Source organism: Emys orbicularis, chromosome 2 (assembly GCF_028017835.1).
Source record: "Emys orbicularis isolate rEmyOrb1 chromosome 2, rEmyOrb1.hap1, whole genome shotgun sequence".
Lineage (NCBI taxonomy): Eukaryota > Metazoa > Chordata > Testudines > Emydidae > Emys > Emys orbicularis.
This window is the reverse complement of record NC_088684.1, coordinates 145,266,142-145,290,516: the sequence shown is the minus strand read 5'-3', so window position 1 is coordinate 145,290,516 and position 24,375 is coordinate 145,266,142. Positions and strand designations below refer to the sequence as shown.

Genomic DNA, 24,375 nt, shown 5'->3' with positions numbered 1-24,375 from the left:
GCAACAAGGACCAGAGAGATAACTCCCTGTAAGGCAGCTTTTGGGCTCAGGCAGAAAGAGCAAGAAGATGCATGACGCTAATGCAGCCCTTGACTATCACTGCTGAAGAGCTGGGCTTCTGGGTTAAGTCAGACGTGGAGATCAGTCTGGCTGGCTCTGCTCCTGGGTGGAGATCAGTCTGGCTGGTTCTCCACCTCTGCTGAGGGCTGGGCCAAGGTGAGACCAGGAAGGGATGCCGTGAGTCAGGCTTGAGGTGGAGAGGCAGACTACGTGAGGATGCAGGACCAGAGTAACTGGGTCACGATTCTGAAGGGCATCAGCAGAGCAGGGTGCGTGGGGAGCCCAGGACGGGAACAGCAAGGTGGTGCTGGAGCTCAGGCTTGAAAGGCATTGGCAGAGCTGCGTAAGCAACATGGTTTGCACAACCCCTGAGTGAGCTCTGGACAAAGGGGAGTCAAGTGACATCATTCAAGGTGCCTTGCCACAGTAAAGCAGCATGTTCCAGTCCCGTTCCCCATCCGGGCTGAACAATGCCAACAGCCAGGCTACGACAGCCTGTTCACTGAGCACTGGCGGAGGCTGGGGCTGAGCCAGGCTGGCAGTCCCTGTCAGAGCTGCTCGCTACATCCAAGGGGAGCATCCTTTAGCTTCTCAAAGGAGCTGGCCTTAGGAAGAAACAACTGGCACTTCTGTTCAGAGAAACCCGAGGAAAGTGCCGCGTCAGCTGATTTCTATTCCCTTTCTTGACACAAACACCACAGTGATGGCGCCTGGTTCCTCTTTGGCCTCCCCGTCCCTCCCCACCCCCTGAGCCACAGCTCTGCTGATGCTGCGGAGTCTCTCGCAGCACGGACACCCTGTACTCCAGCAGGACTAGGGGGCAGGAGAGCTGGCTCTAGCTCCATCACTGACCTTAGGGCCCGTGACTCAGTTTCCCCACACACAATGGGGTCAGCAACACTGACCCGGCGCTCAGGGAGCCGTCCGTCTGTGCTGCAGGGGGAGACCCGGCGATTAGGGTGACCAGATGTTCCGATAAAATCGGGACTGTCCCGATTTTTAGGCGTTTGTCCCGTGTCCCGACTGATGTTCGGTCAGGACGTAATTTGTGCCGATATTTCACACTCCTGTGTTTTGTTTGTTTGTTTTGTTTTGTTTTGCTCTGCCGGCGGGACTCCGCTTTTTTTCCCCTTTGCTCCGCCGGCGGGGGACCCCCCCCCCCACCATGTGTCCCGATATTTTCTTCATCCCATCTGGTCACCCTACCAGCGATGGACGGTGTAAAAGGGCCTGTTAGTGCATCGTGGCCGGTGAGATGGGCGCAGGCTCCAAGAAGTGTGTGTGTGGGGGGAGTAGTGGGCTGGGCAATGTCTGGTGCCACGGAAGTAACAGTGGCATTTCGATGGGGAAACTGAGGCAGGGAGGCACAGTCAGGGCGGGGCACCCTCCGGCCCCCTGCACCACGTCCGGTCCCGTCACCGCATCACTACCGCGCCTGTCTCCAGGCCACCGTCACCATGGCACCGTTGTCCCCATGTCGCTAGGCAACTGTGGCCGTGTGTGTCACAGTCCCGCTGGGGACCCAGGGCCCGCAGCCGCTGCCCCGAGAAATGGGGACCGGGTCCCTTTAAGCAGCCCCGTGCCCGGAAGCGGCGAGGGCACTACATTTCCCAGAGCCCCTCGCGCGGGCACGAAAGCTAGCGGCTCACCCCGTTCGGCCCAGTGACGGATGCGCTCCTCAGCCAACCAGTAACACGATCCGCATCAGTAGTCGGTGCCAGGAGAGAGCCAATGGCGGAGCTGGGTGGGGGCGCCCTGCGGCCAATGAGAGGCGCGGGGGCGGGCGCTAGGGCCGCAGGCCGGGCCGGGGGAAGATGGCAGCGGTACTGAGGTGGTGGCGGGCTGGGCTGCTTGTGCTGCTGCTGCGCGGGGCGCGCGCCGAGCAGACTGAGGAGCACCTGAAACGGGAGCACTCGCTCACCAAGCCCTACCAGGGTGAGGGGCCCCGCGGGGAGTGCGGGGGGGACCCCTGTAGGGGGCTAGGCTGGGGGGACCCCTGTGGGGTGTGTGTGTGTGTGTGGGGGGGCTAGGCAGGGGGGACCCGTGTGGGGTGTGCGTGTGGGGGGTTTAGGCTGGGGGGACCCGTGTGGGGGGTTGGGCTGGAGTGGGGGGGACCCGTGTGGGGGGTTGGGCTGGAGTGGGGGGGATCCGTGGGGGGTTAGGCTGGAGTGGGGGGACCCGTGTGGGGAGCTAGGCTGGGGGGACCCGTGTAGGGTGTGCGTGTGTGGGAGGGGGACTGGGCTGGAGCGACAGGGCAGCAGGAGTATGGGGGTGATGGACAGGGATGCAGGAGGAACTGGGCTGGGGAGGCTGGGTGAGAGGGGCTGGAAGGTTTGGGGAGCAGGGTGGTGGGATCAGCAAAAGCAGTAACTGGGGCAGGGAGGAGTGGGGGAGGAGTCAAAGGGGGTAAGAAGGGGAGTAGGGAGGGGGCAGGCAAAGAAACTGAGGTAGTGTGTTTAGTGGGCAGCTGGTGTTGGGGGAAAAGGCAGGGTGGGGGTGCAGAGGGAGCTGTGGGGCGTGGCTAGAGTGTGACAGTATTTGGGGGGCAGGGAAGAAGCAGAACGAGAGTGGATTGGGACCCCCGAGAGAGAAGGGCTGGGGGATGAGCTATGTAGGTGGCGTGGGGGAAAGCAAGTGTATGTAGTGCTTTGTGCACCTGGCTGGAGAGGGAAAGAAGAGGGTGGCCAGGCGGAGTGTCTGGGGGGAAACAAGGCAGAGAAGGAAGCAGGGGGGTGAGTGGGTAGATGGATGGAAGGGGGGTTGGGTGAGAAGAGGCAGAGCGCAGGGCAATCTGTGCTCTTGACTAACAGTCACAGCACTGTACCCTTGTACGGCTGGTGCAAATGTTTCCCTCCTACCCCGCAGGTGTTGGATCTTCCAGCTCCTCTCTCTGGGATCTTATGGGCAATGCCATGGTCACGACTCAGTACGTCCGCCTCACACCAGACATGCAGAGCAAACAGGGGGCCGTGTGGAACAGAGTGGTAAGAATAGTGTTCTCTAGCAATCTGTGAGGAGCGCTGGCACTCCAGGGTTTTGTATCTCGTGCAGAAGTGATTTCTATCTTTGGGCAGCAGCCAGTATGTCTGAATTCAAGATGGTGAGGGGTAGCAAGATGGTAATCGGGATGACTTGATTTATGGAGTCAAGATTCTCATGGGAATTGGCTGCTGCAGGTCACAGGAAGTGGTGCACTGATGGTGAAATCCTTAGCTCGCATGCGGAATGAAGGGTGGATGGGCCTCGGGCAGATTGCTCTCATGAAAACTACTGGCCAGACAGATTTGTGGAATGGTTGTGTAAAACAAACTCCAGCTACAGTTAATCTGAAACAAGCCTGTTGCTAAATCAGTGTCTTGGCAGTGTCTCTGCTTTCGGTGTAGCTACAGGAGGTCATTAACCTTGTGACAATGTTCCAGTCCACTGAGCTTTTCCTTTGACTAAAAGCGCCAAAAGGCAGTGCTTATAAATGGCTTGCTCCCGGGCAATAGCCCTGCCAATTCTATTATAGGATTTGATCCTAAATCCCTCTATTACTATAGCTCAAATGTGTCCCATTCAGGATCACCACTTTGTTGTGCTCCATGTACGTGGCACGTTCTTTAGATCCCGAGTAGACGAAGATCCATGTCCCCCAAATAGAATAACTTATGAAAGGCTTTTTGTTCTGGGGGAATGTGAATGGTGTAGACGCACACAAGAACACTGGACCAAAGGCAGATCTGGTATAAGCAATTGCAACTCAGATCAGTTAGTGGACTTGTACCTGCTTATACCAGTATGAATTGGGCACGCTGAGTTTATCCTGTAAACCTGATCTGACATTCCTCTGCTCCCATGTACAAAGGTTCCACCAGCATCTGAAAACGACTAACCTCACATCTACCATTAATACTTGGCCACAGCAGTACAAGTACCAAGGGTTCTCTACCTTTCTTCGGTAGCTGTCAGTTTGAGACCCAAACTCAGCTCTCATCAAATGTTTATCTAACTTAAATCTTGCCTAAAGAGTGGATATAATTTGCTTATTAAGTGAAAAGCTGGAATTTGAGCCAGAAAGCGTCTTATGGTCAATATAGCTTCCTGTGCTGTTCAGTGCAGGCCTTCTCTACTTACATCTGCTTGGGCCCTCTAACAAACTCATATCGGCTTACCTTGCTGCACTATAGTTCTTCTTTAACGTTTATAGTGCCTATAGTGGATCCTGCTTTTTAAAACAAGTAATCATATATGATGTCCTAGCTCCAGTCACTCAAAACTGAAGCTTTGATAGGATGTTTCTCTGGATTATAGCAGTAATCTCACACTTCTTTCCAAAGCTGAAAAATGCCTATTCTTGGTGAGTGAAATTGCCAGGCAAAGGGAAGTGTGGTCTCTTAGTTGTGATGTGGACACAGAAGGGCTTGCTGTTAGAGGCTTTCTTTTTAGGGGCTTATGTGGTGCCCATCATCTTGTTGTGCCTATATTCACATGGTGCAGGATTGTGACGTAGCTTGCAAGTGTGTGTGCTGGATTTCAGTGTTTGGCAGAGTAACAATAGAGCAGTGATTCCCAATCTCTTCCAGATTAGGACTCCCTCCCATCTCTCACAGGTCTAGCAGGAAGCCCCCTCCCATTTAGTAGTATGGAAAGGCCAGAGTGGTCACAACTCCCTCACACCTGCATCTGGTGGCTCAGGTTGAGCTCATGCAGTACAGATCACTCCTTATAATGTCTGGCTGTGCAGTTTTTTTAATGTTGCAGTTTTCGTCTGAATTTTGTGCAGGCAGTGAATTGCCTTGCCTAAATCCTGTGATAGGATATACAGTAGGAGCCACTCAAAGACATGACAGTTTGGGATGGAATTTACTGTGGGGTAGATAGTGATGCGCTTTCATGTACTGTAGTTCCATAGTAAGTTTCCTGTAGAACTATTATGATTTCTGCGCTCTCCACACAAGTACCTGTCTGATTCTGCCTGGCCATTTGAGTCCAGACTAGTTGACCGTGTGTTGGAGAAAGGTAGCTTGTTCCAAGAGCAAAGGCACTGTAGGTGTACCAAGCCTTTCCAGGTCCGTACTCTTCTTGCAGCCCACTGTGTCAGGGATACTCTGCTCAGGAGGACAGAGTCCTGTCCGTTAATAGCCATGTCTTTTTAGTCCGTGGAATGAGACCGTTTTAAGTCAGACACCTCAAAGCCTTCAGAGTATGTTGGACAGCTGCCTCCTCATATTAAAGAGCTGTGTAAATTGTCTCCATGGAGCTCGGCGGCCTCCCACATCTCTGTACAATTGTCTGTATGATGTAAGTGCATGTCTCTGACCTGAACCTGTTCTAATTGTCTGTCCTGAGTCTGCCTTCCACAGTGAGTTGCCACCTACCTCTGGTACATCTCTGTGGTGTGGAGCGGGCTTGATATTGCTGCATTTGGCAATCAATCCCCAGCTATGGGCTCTGTTGCGAGATGTCTCTGACTGTGGATCTTTCTGTTCTTTCATATGGAAATTCAATACAAATAAAATGCTTAAAAAGGGCTGTAGTCAGGGACCCAAATGTAGCTTTTTGAGAAGTTGTAAAATGTTTTTCTTTTTCTTTTTTTTTAAAATGTCACTGAGAGTGTGTGTGTTTGGATTTGCAGTTCCCTTGAAATGGTTGTGGTTCACATCAGCTTAACATTAAACTGACAAGTGTAGCTTCATTGCTCAAGCTGAATGAAATACAGGAGACTGAACTGCTTATGTAGTGAAAAATGGACTGGATTCTTAAAATCCATTGTCTTGTGGCATTGATGATAATGTAATGAGTTTTCAGATGTGACTTTGAAGTGGGCTTTTGACTGTTCATATGGTATGAGTCCAGGAGTCGAAATACCTGTCTAGCTGCTAACTCGTATCCAGTCTGGATGGCTATTATAAAACTATTTACATTCTTTGCCCCTGATTGGTTCTACGCTTCATCTGATGTTCATAAGGGGGCATAATTTATTCATCTATAGTGATGAAATCCAGGCCACTCTTGGCCTGATTTTGATCTCTTTCCCTGATTTCACTGGTTACTCCTGGCTTAGAACAGTGCAAGATCAGAATCAAGCTCTTTGTTTTTATATCCATGGTTCCCTAATCTTAACAGTGCCCCCTGTGATTAATTACTCTTGCTGAAATACGAAAGGTAAGGCAGTGCAGCCTATTGGCCAGGGAAATAAAGGACGAAGACATCTCTGCAGTGTGGCTCCATTTAGCAGATGTATTTGTGCTAAGGCAGGCCAGCACTTTTCCATGAGGTGGTGGGTGTGTTGGTGCCATGGCTTGCTGTCTGTGCAGAAAAGCAGCTGTACTGTCTGGCTGGGGACACTGCAACCAATTGCAACTGTCCCTCCCCATCCAGACGGAACAGATCCCAGCTGACGTGGGGTCCCTTCTTAACGTTATCTGCCTGCAAGGCAATAGTCGGAAGGGCTGTGAATTGTCTATTGTCAAAGTCCCCCTGACTGCTGCACTCACTCTCCCCCTTTCTCTCTTGCAGCCTTGTTACCTCAGAGACTGGGAGATGCAGGTCCATTTTAAAATCCACGGGCAAGGCAAGAAGAACCTGAATGGGGACGGCTTTGCCATCTGGTACACCAAGGATCGCATGCAGCCAGGTAAAATGCTCTCACGGAGGCATCGGCTGCAAGGGGAAGTGCTGCACAGAGCCTCCGCTGCTGGCCTTCTCCTGCCCCAGCGGAGACATGCTGGCCAGACGAGCGCCGCCCTTGGCTGTGGATGTAGATTGCATCTGTAGCTGCTGCCCTAGAGTTGCTGCCATCCTGCTCCTTTTTGCAGGGACCGACAAGGAGGGAGCCAGGAGTGACTGTGAACCCATTGTAGCTAATACTGACATTGCTCTGCGAAAGCTCGGGGTGACCATTGATCGGGGCTCTGAGGAGTCCAACATGGCTATGAATTCAGCTGTGCAGTAGCAAACTGCTTGCCCTGATTTTCAGAGGTGCAAAGCAAGCCCCATTCCTACTGGAGGCTACAGTGGCTCCAGAGCTCTGGAAATCAGACGTGTGTGGGCTAAGCATAGGCCTGGGGGCCAGGAACACCTGTACTCTGAAACTCTGCTCCCGTTTCCCCATCTGTCAAACGGGGGGGGATGCCTGCCTACCTCATGAGTTATTGTTTGTAAAGAGCGCGGCTATCTAGCACTCCTATGTAGATTGCAAAGCGATTCATCAGGTGAGAGTATCGCTGTCTCCATTTGACAGATGGGGGAAGAGAGGTGCAGAGGGGGAGTGGCAGATCTGGGGATTGAACTCGGGACTGCGGGATATTGGTCCTGTAATATGGGCGCTGGGCTCTGCTGTTCTGTAAGTGCTCGATGGTGCTATGTGGCGGGGGCTTCAGGCCCCCTAAGCACGGATCAAGGAATGACTCCCCTGTGGGGAGAGGGTGAAGGTAAAGGGTGACTCATCCAATGCCACTTCCTAACGTTCCTTACGAGCTGCTACTGGCGTCAAGCCAAGGCTACCTTCGGAGGCATCTCTGGCTTAGATCCTTAGGGGAAAACTCCTTCAAATGGGCATCCGCATGAAGTTGGAGGCCGCCTCACTGGTTCTCATTGGCTGCAAGGCGGTAAATGTCTGTCTGACGCTACCAAATATTACTGTATCCTCTTCAAGCTACTCTTGTGGTTCTGCTCCAAGTTGGGGCCCATCGATGGCTTGGGGAGTAAATCTACCCGCACGCAGGGTGGAAAGCACTCCCCCCCACTGTCTCTACTAGAGAGCAACAGGACCCATTGTTCACAATCTGCCATCTGTTCTAGGGCCCGTGTTTGGGAGCAAGGATCACTTTCTGGGGCTGGGGGTGTTTGTAGACACCTACCCCAATGAGGAGAAGCAGCAGGAGGTAAGACGGCCTTTTGGCAGTTTGGAGGGAAGTGGGAGATGGATGTGAAGTTGTATTACCGGGGCTATGCATCCAGAGCTTGAGGCCAGAGTTGGCGTATTAGCTTGTTCAAAAGGCTTTGGCCCTATTTCTAGCTCCAATGCAGCTGTATGTTAGAGATCCCAATCACGGACCAGTCTAAATGTAGCATCCTCTCCGGCTCCTCGTGGCTGCAGCTTTTGGTTACTTGCTATTGACGCTGCTCTCTCTCCCCTCTCCGGTCTCTTTTCCCTTCTGGTTTTGAGCTCGCAGACTTCCTTGTTGTCCCTCTCCAGGGGACTAGCAGGAGGCAAGTAGCTCTTCATACGTGGAGGGGCTGCAGGCCAGGCCAGACCAGGCAGCTTCCCTCTGCAGCCCCTTCTGTGTGTCATGGCATCTGGTGTAGAGGAGCCCTCGCAAGGACTGAGCGATCCTGGTTAGTTTCTCCTCACTGCCGACTCCCTGTATGAAGTATCGCTGCCCTGCAGGGCAAGTCCTGATGGTGATGGGCATTGTCTTGCTGCCCAAGGCCAGTGTATGCAGGCTGGACACACCGATTAGGACGAGCTGTAGGCCAGCAGTGGCCTTCAGCAATGGCTGCAAACGCTTTGCGGGGGAAATGGGAAAAGGAGAAATGGGAAGCAGTTGTACTCATTTCCCTTGGGGATTCGGGGGCTGCCAGCAAGCTGGGGTCAGAAGCTGTCTGAAGTGTCTGGACACTAGCTAGTGTGGACCTGTAGTGTGGTGATCTTCACCTCTGCATAGCAGTGGCCTAAATGCCAACATAGGAACGGCCATACTGGGTCAGACCAAGGGTCCATCTAGCCCAGTATCCTGTCTTCTGATAGTGGCCAGTGTCAGGTGCCCCAGAGGGAATGAACAGAACAGGGAATCATCAAGTGAGCCATTCCCTGTTGCCCATTCCCAGTTTCTGGCAAACAGAGGCTAGGGACACCATCCCTGCCCATCCTGGCTAATAGCCATTGATGGACCTATCCTCCATGAATTTATCTAGTTCTTTTTTTAACCCTGTTATAGTCTTGGCCTTCACAACCTCCTCTGGCAAGGAGTTCCACAGGTTGACACTGCGCTGTGTGGAAAAAATACTTCCTTTTGTTTGTTTTAAACCTGCTGTCTCTTAATTTCATTTGGTGATCCACTAGTTCTTTTGTTATGAGAAAGAGTAAATAACACTTTCTTATTTATGTTCTCCACACCAGTCAGGACTTTATAGACCTCTATCATATCCCCCGCCCACCTTCCCAGTCGTCTATTTTCCAAGCAGAAAAGTTCCAGTCTTATTAATCTCTCCTCATACGGAAGCCGTTCCATACCCCTAATCATTTTTGTTGCCCTTTTCTGAACCTTTTCCAATTCCAATATATGATTTTTTGAGATGGGGCGACCACATCTGCACGCAGTATTCAAGATGTGGGCGTACCATGGATTTATATAGAGGCAATATGATACTTTCTGTCTTATCTATCCCTTTCTTAATGATTCCCAATGTTCTGTTTGCTTTTTTGACTGCCGCTGCACGTTGAGTGCATATTTTCAGAGAACTATCTACAATGATGCCAAGATCTTTGAGTGGTAACAGCTAATTTAGACCCTGTCATTTGATATGTGTAGTTGGGATTATGTTTTCCAATGTGCATAACTTTGCATTTATCAGCATTGAATTTCATCTGCCATTTTGTTGCCCCGTCACCCAGTTTTCTGAGATCCTTTTATAGCTCTTCGCAGTCTGCTTTGGACTTAACAATCTTGAGTAGTTTTGTATCATCTGCAAATTTTGCCACCTCACTGTTTACCCCTTTTTTCAGATCATTTATGAATATATTGAACAGGACTAGTCCCAGTACAGACTTCTGGGGGACACCACTATTTACCTCTCTCCATTCTGAAAACCGACCATTTATAGGACCATTTCCTATCTTTTAACCAATTACCAATCCATGAGAAGACATTCCCTCTTATCCCATGACAGCTTACTTTGCGTAAGAGCCTTTGGTGAGGGACCTTGTCAAAGGCTTTGTGAAAATCTAAGTACGCTATATCCACTGGATCCCCCTTGTCCACATGCTTGTTGACCCCCTCAAAGAATTCTAGTAGATTGGTGAGGCATGATTTCCCTTTACAAAAACCATGTTGACCCTTCCCCAACAAATTTTGTTCATCTATGTCTGACAATTCTGTTCTTTACTATAGTTTCACCCAGTTTGCCCGGTACTGAAGTCAGGCTTACCGGCCTGTAATTGCCGGGATCACCCCGGTACTTGCTGGCCAGGGCCTACTGCACAGTCCTTCTGTAAAGCTGTTCTGGAGAACATCTCCTGTGCTCTAGAGCTGTACAGCGAGACCATGCTGTTACGTGTTATTGAAACAAACGTGGACTAAACTTGTGTGTGTGTGTGTGTGTGTGTTAGAGCTGGACCCAAACACGCTTTCACCGAAGAATTGCTTTGCAAAGGAAACCAGCATTTTTGAGACACTTTCACTTTATCAGAAAATTTCCCAGGACATTGACCAAGGTTTTTTTCAGGCGTTTGGATTTTTCTAGAGTGAGTGGGGAGGAGGAATCCAAGCAGCCAAGACGTGAAAAATGTTTTGAACAATTTTGCCAAATTTTGCACAAGTTGAGAATTTGTCATATCGTTCCAAACTTGTTGTGGGAAATACATGGCTGTTTTCCGGCCACCCCTGAGGTGTGTGGAGATCATCCCAAATTAGCATCCTGCTAATTCCTTCGACTCGAACCCCATGGCTCTCCTTTAGACTCCAGTGCCTGACCAGCTCAGCTGTGTAGGTGGCTTCTGACCTTGAAACTGATTAAACAGATCTGCAGCTCTTGAATCAGTGTCAGGTTTGGTTGAAACATTAACATTGGCCTGCCCTTGGTCTGGGAAGGGCCTTTGTACCCTTCGGTTGGTTCCTAGAGAATGCCGGGCAGCTGGAGAAGCCCCACTGATGCTATTCCAGCTCTTGGAGTTTAATTGAGGATAAAGATCATAATCTGAGTCACAACACAGGGAGAAGTGACAGCATCTGCAGCCTTGCTCCTGCCACAGATTTGTGCTGGCGTCTGGTTACGGTCCTAACCAGACAGTCAAACACAACAGAGGCTTTTATTTCTGTTCAGCTTGGGCCCAGTTCTGAGCTCTGCCACTGTGGAACTCCATTGACATCTGTGGAGCTGCATGGGGGATCCTCAGGGAGCGGGTGCAGGACTCAGTCCCACATGAAAACGGGGGTTCGCGCCTTTGGCTCGTGTGCCCAGCTCCCCAGGACACTGGTGTCCATGTGGCTCTGGGACTGTCCCTAGCACAGCGACACTTGCCTCAGAGAAGCCAAGAGCCACTTCCTGAACTGTGAACACTGCATGTCCCTGCGTGTACCGTGGGAGCACCCTGCTGTCATGCGTTTGTGTGTGATGGACACAGTTAAGGGTGCTGGAGGAATTGTAGATCTGGGTGGTGGTGATTCCAGCCAAGCAGTCCTTTGTTGGCGTGCATGCTTGGGTCCTTAGCGCTGGGTTAATGTGGCTTTGTGCTGTGGGCTGGGGAAGGGAAGTACAGGGTATAAACTGGGCAGGATTAGTGTGGGGTTTCTTGGGCCAGCTGCCTTTTTAAGCCATGTATTCAGTGGTTTGGTACATGACTTGCAAAATGTAGGGTACCCTCAAGTCTTGGCAAGGGGACAATGCTGGTGGTTTCCTAGGGTGCATTTCCTTCCCAGTTTGCAGGTTAATACTAAACTGTCTGGTCGGTGACTCTGTCTTGCTTTGTACCCTTTCTTGCTCTCAATAATCCTTCTGGACTCAGGCTCAGAAGAGGCGGTATGCCCCTGGAAATCAGGTACTTGCTCCTAGCTCATTTCCCGCCTCAGAGTCCCCTCCACTCTCTCTGTCGTTGGCACTTCCCGAGGGTTTGGGACCTTGCTGGGAGAGGGAAGTGCATTGCCAGAGTTACAGCAATCTTTATCTGACTGGCTGCAGCCAGTCTGGCTGGTTCAGAGCCAGTCTCTCCATCTGCCCCCAGATCCCCTGGCCAGCGTGCTTGTGCCAGAGTGCACTGGGCTGCTGATTACTGTCCTGTGACCTGAAGGAAGTCGAGCGTGTGCAGCCTCCCCAAGCCCCTCGCTCAGAGCCTGGCTGCCCGGGCGGTTTTGGTGCACCTCTCTCTTCCTATGGCTTTCTCCTCATGGCTGCGCAGTTCCTACACGCGGAGGAGACACTGCAGCTCTCGAGCTGGTCTGTGCTCATGGATCCCTGTTCCTGCTTCATTTCAGAATAAACAAACCTCTGTTCCCACAGCTTGTGCATCTGCCTGCTACGCAGCATGACGCTGGGGGTCTGGCCTGGGTGCACTGCTCGCCTCAGCTCGTCTTGTCACTGCCTAGTAGATAGAGGAGGGTCCATCAGAAATGAATTAAGCTGCACATACCAGTGGCTCAGCGGTGGTGTGGTTAGCCCATCTGCTACTGCAGACCTGGGAAAGGACTCTGCCATTGGGCCTCTGGGCTGTGTTGCCCATCGAGAAGAGTGGGAATGCTGGACCCAGTGTGATGCACAATGCACATGTCTTGGTGGAATGATCTTAATAAAACAAAAACCCAACTTGGAGGGGGAGAGGAGGCACGTGATCCCATGAACAGTGTCCTGGCTGGGGCACATGGGCTGTGGTAGCTGGACGTCACTGTCTCAAAGCCAGCCCAGCACAGTAGCACTGCTGCTGCCCGGCCTGTGTGGAGCAGGGGTCCCTGCCACACAAACCACCAGCCCAGGGGTGGCAATGGGACGTTGTGGGCGGTCTCTGTAGAGAGAACACCCCTTGGAGGCGGAGCCCATGTCCCTCTCTAGACCTGGGTTCCTTGGAGTCGGGATGAGGCCCGGTGGTGGAGGGATCAGTCAGTCCAGTGCCTCCTGCCAGCACTTCGCTCCCTTACAGACCCGGTCCTGCCAGCTGCGTGAGAATTTCGAGCGCTGGCCAAGGCTTTTGTATGTCTCTCGGCCCTGGTGTCGTGCTCCATGCTGTCAGTGTCCTGTGCAAAGCCATGTTCTCCGCTGGCTGCATGCATTTGCCCTGTTGCCCATGGTTCGTCTCGCCAGGCCTCCGCAGAGCAGTGTGAGGAGACCACTAACCTGTGGCTTTGTCTCCTTTAGCGCGTGTTCCCCTACATCTCTGCCATGGTGAACAATGGCTCTCTCACCTACGACCATGACCGGGACGGACGGCCCACTGAGCTCGGCGGCTGCACGGCCATGGTGCGCAACCTGAACCACGACACCTTCCTGGTGATCCGCTATGTCAAAAGGAGGCTGACGGTGAGTGACTCCTCCTCGAGCTCTCCAGGCCCAGGGCGGCGTTGGGTCGGGAGGGCTGGGCTGGGTTGCTCTGGGTTGAGTGAAGTCTCGTGTGTTTCAGATCATGATTGACATTGATGGCAAGCACGAGTGGCGGGACTGTATTGACATGCCGGGGGTCCACCTGCCACGGGGATACTTCTTTGGGACCTCTTCAGTCACTGGAGACCTCTCAGGTACCGCGCTGTGAACCTGGCCAATGCTCCACAAGCGCTAAGGGTAGGCCTATGCTGTGCCTGCGAGTCTCCAAGCCGGGGTCTACAGAGCCTGAGCCGAACGGCTGCTTTTAGCGCCGGAGCGTGAGCCTGAGTCTGTTGACCTGGCTCTGAGACTTGCTGCTGCGGGTTTTAAACACACGGTAACTGCACCCTACGTGACTGGGGAGCGAAAGCCCTGCCTTCAGAAGTGCCTCTGGTGCTCCGGCCAGACCTACCGCAGCATGGAGGTGCCTGAGGTGTGTTTGAAAATCCCATGAGGCGCCGAGCTCCCCAAGCCATGTCCTTGGAGGGGCCCTTGGTGTTAACCGCTGAGCCTGAAAGGCCCCTGTGTTCGGTCAGAAAGGGACACCGCCCCCTTCTGGTTTCAGTGGAACCCCAGGAGTTCACAGGTGACACTTGTAGGCTTGGGGCACCCGAAGTTCTGCCAGGTGCCGGAGGCTCCTCTGAGTTGGCATCAACATTCCGAGTATTTAAAATACAAAGGTGCCCGCTCCCACGCCTTCACCCTGACGGCCTCGGCCACTCCCTGGCTCTGGGGGCTGTCTGCAGCTGAACCTCTGGTGCGCACAGCCTGCAGTTAGACAGGGGCTTGGGACGTACTTCAGGGGTTTAGAGCAGGCATCCCTCTGACACAGTGTTGCAGGGCACTTCTTGAGCATTCTGACCCAAGAGCCGTTAGCTCTTCTCCTTCCAGTATAGGCGAGGGGACCAGCTGCGTGGACACTCATGCACAGCTCTCTGGCCTATTGAAGCGCTTGCCTGTATCAGCCTGTAATGTCTATATGAATTCCATTCAGCGTATGCCATAATACCCCAAAGTACCGACCCGTCTGCTTCCGTAGTTCTTAAGCCAGTTTAGAACAGATTTGAATCAAGCCTCTACAAAAGCACGTTGATCACCAATGCCTGGATTCATTGTTTGCTCCAAGCAAAGTTCCTTTATTTCCAGAATCTCTGCAGATGCTGTGGGAATTGGAGCAGCTGGCTGGGGCAGTTGAGTTGTTCTGCTAATACGTGTGACAGACAGACAAAGGCAATGAGCGCCTGAGGGTGATTCTAATTTGCTGCCTTCAGGTGGCCGAGTGGACTTTAAATCAGGGGCGCTCCCCGGCTGAACAGCTCCTCATTTCTCAGCCTGAATAGAAGCGGCTTAAAGGCCCCTTGTGGAAAAGTGTGTTGTGTTGTGTTGTGTTGTGCTGGGCACTGCCCTGCCTTGCCCTGGAGAGCTGAGTTCTGCTTGCTCCGTGCATGGGTGCTTGGCTCCCTTTGAGCAGATGTTCAGTTTCCCTCTTCCAGCAGCTCTGCCATCCCTGGCCAAGACTCCTCTTCCTGCCTTCTGTCTAAGACCACGTTTCTCTCGTGCCCCTAGATAACCACGACATCATTTCCCTGAAACTCTACCAGCTGACGGTTGAGCGTAGCCCAGAGGAGGAGAAGCGGGATAAAGAGGTGTTTCTGCCCGTTGTGGACAACATGAAACTGCCCGGAGGTGAGTAGCGCACAGGTTGGTGAGGCGCAAGGCTGGGAACCACCAAGTACCTGCTTTCCCCACCAGGCGGGCTATTCCATTCATCGGGCGGGGTCCTCACACCATCTGCTGAAGCGCCTGCCTGTGAGCCCCTCTGCTTGAATGTCTCCATTAGCTAACGGTCCTAGAAGGAGGGAACGGTGTAACCAAATGCTGAGCGCTGATGTCCCTGCATCTGTGCCAGTGCTCACTGCAGTGTCGGCTTCTCCAATACCCCTGCAGAGAGGAGCAGCCAACAGCCTCAAGCAGGGATTAGGTGTGCCTGAAGCACAGCATGCCCTGGGTCTCGCTGCTTCCAAGCGCTGGAGACAGGCTGGAGGTAGCCAAAACCCTGTGTGTGCTTTGAGATCCTCTGCAGGCTAGTGACCACGTAGCGTTCAGTCTCTGCGCCAGGCTCTCACTTCTCTGAAATCTCCCCGGAGACCGAACCCAAATCCCATAGCTCAGGATAAATGCAAGCGCCTCATCTTGGATGAAGCGTTGGGGAAGGTGGGGGCTGGATGGCTGTCTCCCCTGGCCACCGCAGAGATGGGCAATGCAAGAAAAACCCAACTAAGCTTGTACGCCCCATGGCCATAGTCTCTGAGTGCGTGGTCTCTGCATTGGCTAACCTGGGCTTGTGCCCCTCTGCCTTTGCCCCACAGTGGAGGCCCCGCTGGAACCCATGAGCGGCCTGGCCCTGTTCTTAATTGTGTTCTTCTCACTGGTCGCCCTGGTGTTTGCCATCGTCATCGGAGTCATTGTCTACAACAAATGGCAGGAACAGAGCCGGAAACGCTTCTACTGACCTTGACGCCTGCCCTGCCCCTTCCCTCGGCAGCCCAGCCACTCTGCTGGAGTGGGCTGGCACAGGTGCCAGAGGCTAGCTGAAGAGAAGCCCTTGCCTGCTCAGCTCAGACTTTCAAGAGCCCCTTCAGATGGCTGCTACTTTGCTGGCCCCCATGGGGACCGCTGCTGTGTCTCTTCGAGCTCTGGGGTTCCCAGCGGGAGCGGACGTCCTGGATCACATGGGGAGCACACTTTGTGTGACACGTAGTGCATCAGGGAGACCTAACCCCCCCGACTCTGGAGGTTGGTGCAGTGACAGATGGGCCGTCCCCCAGCAGCTCTTGCTTTGCAAGGTGTTTAGAGGACGCTTGGGGCGGGTGGAGCTGAATGTTGTATTGTTTCTGTGTTGGTGAGCCTTACATGTGCTATCTGGGGATGTCCCACAGCCTAGCTAGGAGGCCAGGCACTGAAGACTGTAAAATCCTAGAAAAGCCCCTTTGGCTTAAGGGTGAAACTTGGCCAAACAAAACGCTTCTTGTTGAGAAGAGTAGTGCTGGCCCCTCCCTGGCCCCTGCAGGACATGAGCCTGGCCCTGCCCCCAGCCCCACCGCTGCTCACTCTGGCAGCCTGTCTGTTGCAATCCAGGTGGCTTTGCTGCCTTAGGCTGGTCGGGAAGGCCGAGCTCATCTGCCCCAGGCAGCTTTAAGCTTTTAATCCTGGTTTTGCTGTAGCGCAGTTGAATCCTGCACCATGAATGAAATACTCCTCGTCTCACTGCTGCTCCTCATTAGGAAGTAGGTGAACTGGGAGCTGTGCTAAAGGAAACCCCTCGTTTTACAGTCACCCCAATATGGTCTGGGCATGAACACAAATATTGGCTACTGGCCTCCCAGTGCCACCCTGAGCCTGCCTGATGTCCCAGCAGCATGGCAGGGAAAGCACTGCTCTTCCAGGCTGTGGGTTGGCCTTGATGCAGCTGGCTCTTCTCGGCCTCTGATGGAAATTGACCTGAGCTGCTTCCATTCAGTGCCTCCACTCTGCCACTACTAGCATACGGTCACCTCCTCTTTCTCCCCGATAACTGGGCTTTCCATCCAGGGCCGAGGGGTTTTGCTGCTGGTGAAATATGCACTAAAAAGTCTCACTGCAGCTGGGTGAGACCTGGCCTGTCCGAGAAACCGTTCAGATCTTGGGCTCATTGCACAAGGGTCAGTACGTCTGTGTGCAGGGGCTCCATGACACTCAGTGCTGGGAATGTGGTGGGCGAGGGACAGCTAGTCCCGACCCACTCCCCGTTCGTTCACATGAAGCCAGGTTACGTTGTTGGGGTGGGGTTCATGTGGTCATGTTGCTGTCCACATGCATGGACTCGCCCAGCGACTGATTGTTTTAACACTGGGTTCCGTTGTAATAACCACTCGCTGCTGTCGGGGGGGCCTGTCCCTCCACCACTGGATCACTGTCTGCATGCAGTGCTGCCTTCCTCCCTTCTGTGTACCGTGGCCTGGAGCCAGCCTTTGCACAGGGGCTGCTTGCATGTCACCGTGTCCTGCTAGTGGTGTAGGTGTGATGTGAAAAGGGGCAGTTCTCTCTTCCTCACCCAGAAACCTGATACCAGCATTTGTACATGGCCCCTTTGTGTTTCTGAAGGACCTAGATCTGGCTGCTGTAACCAGGAGTTTGGAAGCATGCTGGCAAAGGAAGGTCAAAGGGTTTATTGGCCTGGCGGAGACCTTAGCCATGCTTGGGAAAGAGCTCTGATCTCTACAAACGTTGTGCTGCCTTTCAGGGAGGGTTAGTTATTTCCTACCTCAGTGACTGCTGTTTGAATGAGTTCTTGCTTTCTGTAGGTCCTGCTGAGTCGTTCATAATACAGATGCCGAGGGGGGGAGAATACGGGAACATGTACAGATAGAATCTCCGGAGACCTGCTTACAACACTTTGTCCCTGACACTGTTCCATTCTGTAGTGTAAACAGGCCTGGAGCTGTGCGCTCAGTGTGGACAAGGCTTGGCTGGCCCGTGTCTGGTTAAACTCGACACAATGCACCAGAGCCATGTTCTCCCCTTGTCCTAGCCAACCACGTCTAACTGGATCTCGTGCCCTTGTTACAGTGACAGTAAAACCAGGCCCTGCCAGCTCCTCCTGCCCGTCAAGCCATCTCTGGGTGCAGTAACCAGGGCTGGGCTGGGGAGAAGGGCTAGGCTGAGGGAATTCCCAGACTCCTCAGAGGAACCTGCCCTTTGAGGGAGGAAGGTTTAGATTCAGAATGTCCCTTACAACTCCTGTCCTGGTGGCAGATCCTGGATTCCCGATGTCTCCGCATCCCAGGGTGGCCATGGCCCAGCTAATTAAAGAACATGGTTATTGGCCAAGACTTTCAAAAGGGACTTGTGACTTTTGTTTTTTCCTTTTTAAGTGCCTCAGTTTTTGGGAGCCCACCTGGAGACACCTTAAAGAGCCTCCCTGTTTGGAGCAGGGCGCCCAGCCCCTTGTGAAAACCAGGCCCCTTTCAGGGGTCTCCGGCTGGGCACTCAAAATCCCCAATTGCTTTTGAAAGTCTTGGTTATTGGTTTGTATGTAAACCCTGCTCTGCCCTGCAGGCGGCCAGCCAGTGGCACTGGGACAGGCTGGGTCACCAGCATTGCTCCTGGAGCTGTGCTAACAGGGGGCAGCGCTGCTGGCAGATGAAGCCGCCATTGTAGCTGGTGCTCGGCAGAGAGCAGAGGCGTTGTTAACCGAAGGGTTCCTGAGCTCTGCTGGTGGGGTGCCCTGTTTGCCAGGAGCCACCACTTCTGGTGTCCAGATGGATGCTGCAATCTGTAGCCTTAATTCGATGGACGTTACAGTGGCATGAGACCGGATCAGCAGAGGTGCAGGTGAGAATCTGTGCGCTCTTTGCCCTGGTACCTGACGGACTGGGTGTGAGGGTGAAATAGGGCAGGGGGAAGCCCTACTCCAGCTGTCCCGGTATGGTAAACCCTGCAGCTCCTGTGCTGATAGGATAATGTGGCCTTATTGAAGTGTGGAGTGGCTGCAGGCCACAGCTTGGTGCCTCTGCTCTAGATGCTGGTTCTAAACACCAGGCCATGCTGAAATATGATCCCTGCTTGTGTATCTTTGAGTTCCAGCCTTCACAGCCTTTGACTTGTCCATCCGCACTATTTCCCCTCCCAACACAGTTCAGAGCCTTGGGAAATCAGTGATGAGGCTTGGAGAGGTGCTGCCTTCCTCCCTCTGCAGAAAGGATCTGGCCAAGATACATTTCCTCCCGTGACTGCATATCTAAGCCCCCTGTTCTGACAGTGGCATTTGCTGTAGCAGGGGGGTTTGGTCTGGTAGGATGGCTCTGGGGTGGGGGGAGATTTTACACGTGGCAAAGCAATGGGGCAGCCTGAAAGCGTTGGGTCTGTTCTTGCCTCTTTTAAAATATTTTACCTGATCAACAGAACTGTCTGTACGTGTGCCTGTTTCTGCAAGTGTAATTTGTGTCCTGGAAATAAACACACAAATGTCCACCAGTGTGGGTCTGCACTGCACTTAATCCCGGGGTGCTGCCCTCTTCTGCCTGCCCTGGGATGGAGGGGTTTTGATTGACCTTGTAGCTATAAAGCCCAATGCTAGGTAAGTACGTGCATGTCTTCACTCCTGGAAGGCATTTCATGGGGACCGCGGGAGTAAGAGCTGCACTTTCAGATGCTCTCCTGACCCTGCTGCTGCGGCTGGTAGGTACAGTACTGCCTCAGTCACCTCATCTCAGCCACTGAAGTGACTAAGTGTGAAATGGGGAAAAATCCCACTCTCACCGTGACTAATTCCTCCCCAGAGCAGGGCCAGCCCAGTGCTGGGTGGGACACTGGGCTTGGAGTCCCTTACCTGAGCAGTTCTAAGCTACCCCGCCAAGTGCTAGCAGGAGCACACTCATGCTTTGCCCTTTTGTACAATGAAGATAAACCTCCTGCCGCTGGGCCAGCGGATGCATAAATAACCTAGAACAACCAGGGGACGTGTTTTGATAATTACAGATAAAATGTAATACCCCAGAAGAGAGTGTCAGGCAGCGATGTGCCTGGAGGATACTGGCGTAGGGTGTCTGTCTCTAGGAGCCCGGTTATGCTCAACTCAATCCCTCTAGAGTGATGGGTCACTAGTATTTCATGCTCCCTGCTGGTGGTAGCATGGAAATACAGCTGTCTCCTTGGGCAGATGAAGGTCCTGGAGGCAGCTTTGCTCCTGTTGGGACTTGCCTCTCTCAGCCCCTGCAGCGCTGGCCCTAACATGACTTTGTGTCGCGGGCACAAAGAGCCCAGAAGACTGACCAGGAACTGTTTCAGGAGGCCAGGAGAGAAGCTGAGGGCTTTCCCAGCAGGCTGGGTGGGAAATAGTTATTGGCCAGGAGCTGGTGCTCAGGGTTTCATCTCTGGATGCAGCTTCCGTGCGGCACCCCAGGCGCCTTGAGCGAGGCACTAAAGAAAATCTTTCTGGCACTCAAGCCAAGGTGAAGGGCTCCTTTCCATGCCTTTATTGGGGAATACTGGTCCTGAAGGCTTTTGGCCCAGAGAACGACCCGCCTGGGAGTAGGGCTGCTTTCTAGCCAAGGAGCTAGTCACAGCCTTGCTGGCCTGCGGTCAGTGGCCCTTGGCCCCCAGGGGGAGGAGCAGCAGCAGGAGCGCAGGCCAGCAGAGCCTGCGCTGGAAGGGAGCGGTAGGACTGGCGGTTGCTCCCTGGGTTCAGGGAAGATCCGGGTGCCAAATTGGAAAGGGGTGCTGCTGCCCAACTCCCCAGGCTGGGGGGCAGGGCCAGGTCTCCCTGTGCTAGGAGACGACAGGCGCTGTCTGTCTGCAGGGCATGGAGCTGGTTGTCATCCCAGGAGCTGGGCTGGGTGTGCTGCTGCTGGCCTGTGGCCTACGGGCTCCCGCTGCTCCCCGCCAGAGGATTGAGGCTCCCGAAGGAATGGAGACTGCGGAAGGGGTTTATCAGCTTCATGGCCAAGTAGCGCTGGGGAGAGGAAGGGAGAGGGAGTCAGGCCCTGCAGCAGCACCATGTCCTCTAGCCAGCCTGGGGTCTGCCTCTTCAGCTGGCTCCATGGGCCAGCGCCCTGCAGTGAGCAGGGCTGGATTAACCTTTCATGGGCCCCCATGGAGCATGGCGTGGGATGGGGGGTGTCGGTCCCCGGAGTGAGGGGCCGGCCAGGGGCAATAGGGCAGGGGCGGCCCCACTTCGCTCAGCCCAGTGCAGGGCACTAGTTACAAACCGGCAGTTGCCAGACGCACAGTGGCCCGCCCAGCCCTGTGCTGCCAGTGTATCCCTTCCCCGGGGGGGGGGGGGGGGGACTCAAGTCGTGCCACACAGCCCCCCCGCCCAACATCCCCTCCACAAATGCCCAGTGCCCTGCACAACCCCCCCCCCCGCCGCCTAGCCCCCCCCCCACAGCCCAGCTTTGGCTCCCCCTCCCCTTGCTCTGCCCAGCAGTCAGCCCCAGGGAGCAGAGCCGTGGGGCTGGGCTGAGGCCCTTCCAGGGCAGGGTGGCGCCGCTGCCCCAGGCAGACTCAGTGTTTCTCCCTCCGTGCCTGCAGCCCTATCCAGGGCTCGTGGCAGGGGGCCCCCACCCCTGCTGGCTCCCGGGCCCCCCGCAGGCACACGCACCGGGCTGGCGTAGATGAAGGCTGCGAGCAGGAGCAGCAGCAGGAACAGCACGACCCCCAGGATGATCTTGCACTTGTGCGGCTGCCAGAGGATGTAGCGGAGGCTCTTGAGGGGGGCCGTGAACCACAGGAACGAGGCTTCTGGGCGCCTGCAGGGAGGAGACGGTCCCAGGGCAGCCGTTCCCAGCGTGCTCTAGGGTGTCCCAGCCCCTGGCCTAGCCGGGACCCCGGGCTGCCCTGGGACCGGGCAATGGGCCGGACTCTTCCTGGGGCTTCCAGCTCCCCCCCAGCAAGGCCTTGGGAATGGCCCAGTGCTGTGTCCGAGCAGTGGGGAGGGGACTGCTCCGGGATACTCCTGCGGGCCCTGGGTCAGAGCAAGTGGGGGTCCCTCCCCACCCCTTCTGCCTGCGGTCCTGCCCCCGCCCTGCCCCTTGGTTATGCAGCCCTGCCCCTTTCTGCCCCTCTTCCACCCAGGCTCCCTCCCCTCCCACCTCCCCCACTGCAGCCCCCCAACCCATTTGCTCCTTTCTGCCCCCCCCCCACTGCAGCCCTAAGACTGGAGAAGCTCTGTCCCCGCGCCAAGCCCTGGGGCCGCAGTGGGGACTGAGAGCTCCCCCAATCCCAGGGCTGGAGCAGGGGTCTGGGTGCTGGGGCTTCCCCTGCCACCCCCCCATGCTTCTGTGGGGGACCAGGGTCAGGTGCGGGGGCTTCCTGATGGGGGCAGGAGTCGCTGGGGGCTTCCCCCACCTGCCCAGAGGCCGCGGCTCCGGCCTTCCACTGCCCAGTGGCAGATTTTTTCCGGGGCCCCTGGGCACTGGCCCGGTGGCTAATCCACCCCACTCCTGCGGAGGGCTGGGCATGGGGGTGCTGGGACGCAGAGCTGTTCGCAGCCCTGGGGTTGGGGCTCCGCAGGCACAAGGCAGCAGGGAAGGGTTTGGCACTGGCTGCTCCATGGGTACCCACCCGCTCACACCGGTTTGTGAGGTGGGAAGCTGTCGGGTTGAAGCAGGAAGTCGCTGGGAATGTTCTACGTTATTTATCTTCCTGGCACAATTTGGGGGTTTTCCCTTATAAAGTTCTACATTTTTAAAATCACCCCTTTTGTCTTGGTCCCCATTAGCACCGCTGAGCTGGCTCCCCCCACTTACACGGGTGGGTACAGGGTGGGGTTCATGTTTGGCTCCTCCCTTCCCTTCCCAGCAGGCCGCTCTTCTGTCTCCTTGTCCGTCAGCAGCTCCAGCGTCAGCTCAATCTTGCCCTTGAGAAGCAAGGCGGGAATTGGGCTGTGGTGGCAGAAGGCAGGCGCCCCCCTCCAGAGGTGCTGGGGGCTCTCTGGCGCCTGCCTAAAGCAGAGGAGGATCGGGCCTCTAACCACGCTCACAAACCTCTGATTCTCCAACCCCCCGGGACACCCAAGCCCCCGCTTCCCCCTCGGGTACCCCCGTGTCCTTGCTACCAGCCCCCAGCTGTGCTCCTACCGACAGCCGCTGTCTGCCCTCCTCCTGCACCACGCACGGCCACCAGCCTCGGGCAAGCCTCTGCTTGAAGAGGGAGGTGCTCCTGGGGCAGCGGGGTGGGGTGGGGGAGTCGCTCTCATCCTGCAGCATTTTCAGGGTGCAGGCCCGGGGGCGCCTGGCTGGGCAGGGCATGCTGAGCAGTTTGATTTCCAGAACCCCTGCAAGCAGCAAAAGAAAACTGCAGGGCCCAGAGGACAGCCCAGGGACCAGGCTGCAGGCGGTGGCGCATGCAGGAGGGCGATGGAGCCCTTCACGCTGCCCAAGGGTGCCCCAGGGAGGACCTTACAGAGGCCCTGCCTGCCCTAGAGGGATGGGGACGATCCCAGGGTGCTGCGCCTCACAGCAGGGGAGCCATTCAGCGCCCTCTGCCAACACGGCTGCTCTTGCCCCTTTGTGCAGGGACCGGGGGCATGGTTTTGCACCCCAGAAGTGGCTGCATTTCATTGGCCCTGCAGCAACTGGGCTGCTCTTGGGGAGAGAAACGTACAAGATCATTAGCGAGGTGGGGACGTGCCTACAGCAACCTGTGGGCAGGACCAACGTAACACTCTGTGGCCGCCTGGGCTGCAGGGGAAACGCCCGGGGGAAAGGCCTCACCGAGAAAATCGTCAGCCGAGAACTTGTCGTTGTCCCACAGCTGGAGGATGAGCTTGGGGGGCACCTTCAGCACCGTCTCATCCAGGCTCCAGAGATGTTGCTGTAAGTAGAGTGGGGCCCCTCAGGCTGGGGGCAGGGCAGCTGCTGAGAGGCTGGGGTCTGTGGCCAGCACATACCAGCTGGGGACAGGGTGACCCAGCTGGGTGGGGAAAGGGCAGCCCCAGCATGTGGCCTGCCAAGGGGATGCAGCGTGGGCAGAAGCGCCAGGCTGCTGGGGCACTTTCCAAGTTGCCAGCCAAATGAATGGCTGGTTATAGGTCTGCAGACTTTGAAGGGTTAATGCCCCAGCAGAGGCTCAGGGTGCTGCGGTCAGGGCTCAGAGGCAGGTTTGCAGGTGAAAACTCCCCCACGTTAGTGGACAGCTGCAGCCTGCCAGCCTGGGGCAGGGGCAGGAGCTGGGGCTCCCCAGGGGAGGTCGTGATGTGAGGGCGCAGATCAGGCCACATGATGCTGGCAGTCCAGAAGCAGAGGTGCCTGTGGGGGTAGGGCCAGCTGCTGCAATGCCCTCCCCCCGCATCAGGTGGCAGCACTGTCAATCCCCTTTCCCCCGGCCTGGCCAGTGCTCTGCCCAGCAGCCCAGCCCCAAAGCCGGTCAGCTGGGTCACCGCTCCGGCCAGGAGGGGAGAGGACAAACCTGGAGCAGGAGACAGGCTGGAGGACCCGGCCGCAGAGGGACAGGGCATCCAGCAGCCTCTGCTGATTTAGGGCTGGAGGTCGTGCCCCGGGCAGG

General features: G+C 55.2%; 2 protein-coding genes across 3 annotated transcripts in view; one reads left to right on the top strand and one right to left on the bottom strand.

The window, feature by feature from the left end:
• The first annotated feature begins 1,874 nt into the window (after positions 1–1,874).
• On the top strand, positions 1,875–15,844 carry LMAN2L (lectin, mannose binding 2 like). Of its 2 annotated transcripts, XM_065399273.1 has the most exons (9): positions 1,875–1,995; positions 2,926–3,044; positions 6,562–6,679; positions 7,846–7,928; positions 11,771–11,803; positions 13,111–13,272; positions 13,373–13,487; positions 14,899–15,018; positions 15,702–15,844. In XM_065399273.1, the coding sequence occupies exons 1-9, from the start codon at positions 1,875–1,877 to the stop codon at positions 15,842–15,844; spliced, it is 1,014 nt and encodes a 337-aa protein (XP_065255345.1). The 2 variants fall into 2 exon arrangements, with proteins under 2 accessions (XP_065255345.1, XP_065255346.1); XM_065399274.1 differs by lacking the exons at positions 1,875–1,995; positions 2,926–3,044; positions 11,771–11,803 and having other exon boundaries at positions 6,670–6,679.
• Positions 15,845–20,731: 4,887 nt separating this feature from the next.
• Positions 20,732–24,375, bottom strand: part of FER1L5 (fer-1 like family member 5) — a 76,969-nt gene continuing 73,325 nt past the window's right edge. Inside the window, 5 exon segments of the mRNA XM_065398364.1 lie at positions 20,732–20,824; positions 21,473–21,620; positions 22,620–22,729; positions 22,950–23,146; positions 23,586–23,685. Coding sequence (XP_065254436.1) covers positions 20,732–20,824; positions 21,473–21,620; positions 22,620–22,729; positions 22,950–23,146; positions 23,586–23,685 — 648 coding nt within the window.

What these genes read in the sequence shown, in the direction of transcription:
- LMAN2L (XM_065399273.1), top strand. Translation starts at nt 1,875, where the DNA reads ATGGCAGCGGTACTGAGGTGGTGGCGGGCTGGGCTGCTTGTGCTGCTG. An exon ending in GCTCACCAAGCCCTACCAGG is followed by an intron (nt 1,996 to 2,925) that starts GTGAGGGGCCCC and finishes CCTACCCCGCAG; the next exon opens with GTGTTGGATCTTCCAGCTCC. An exon ending in CAAGGATCGCATGCAGCCAG is followed by an intron (nt 6,680 to 7,845) that starts GTAAAATGCTCT and finishes CATCTGTTCTAG; the next exon opens with GGCCCGTGTTTGGGAGCAAG.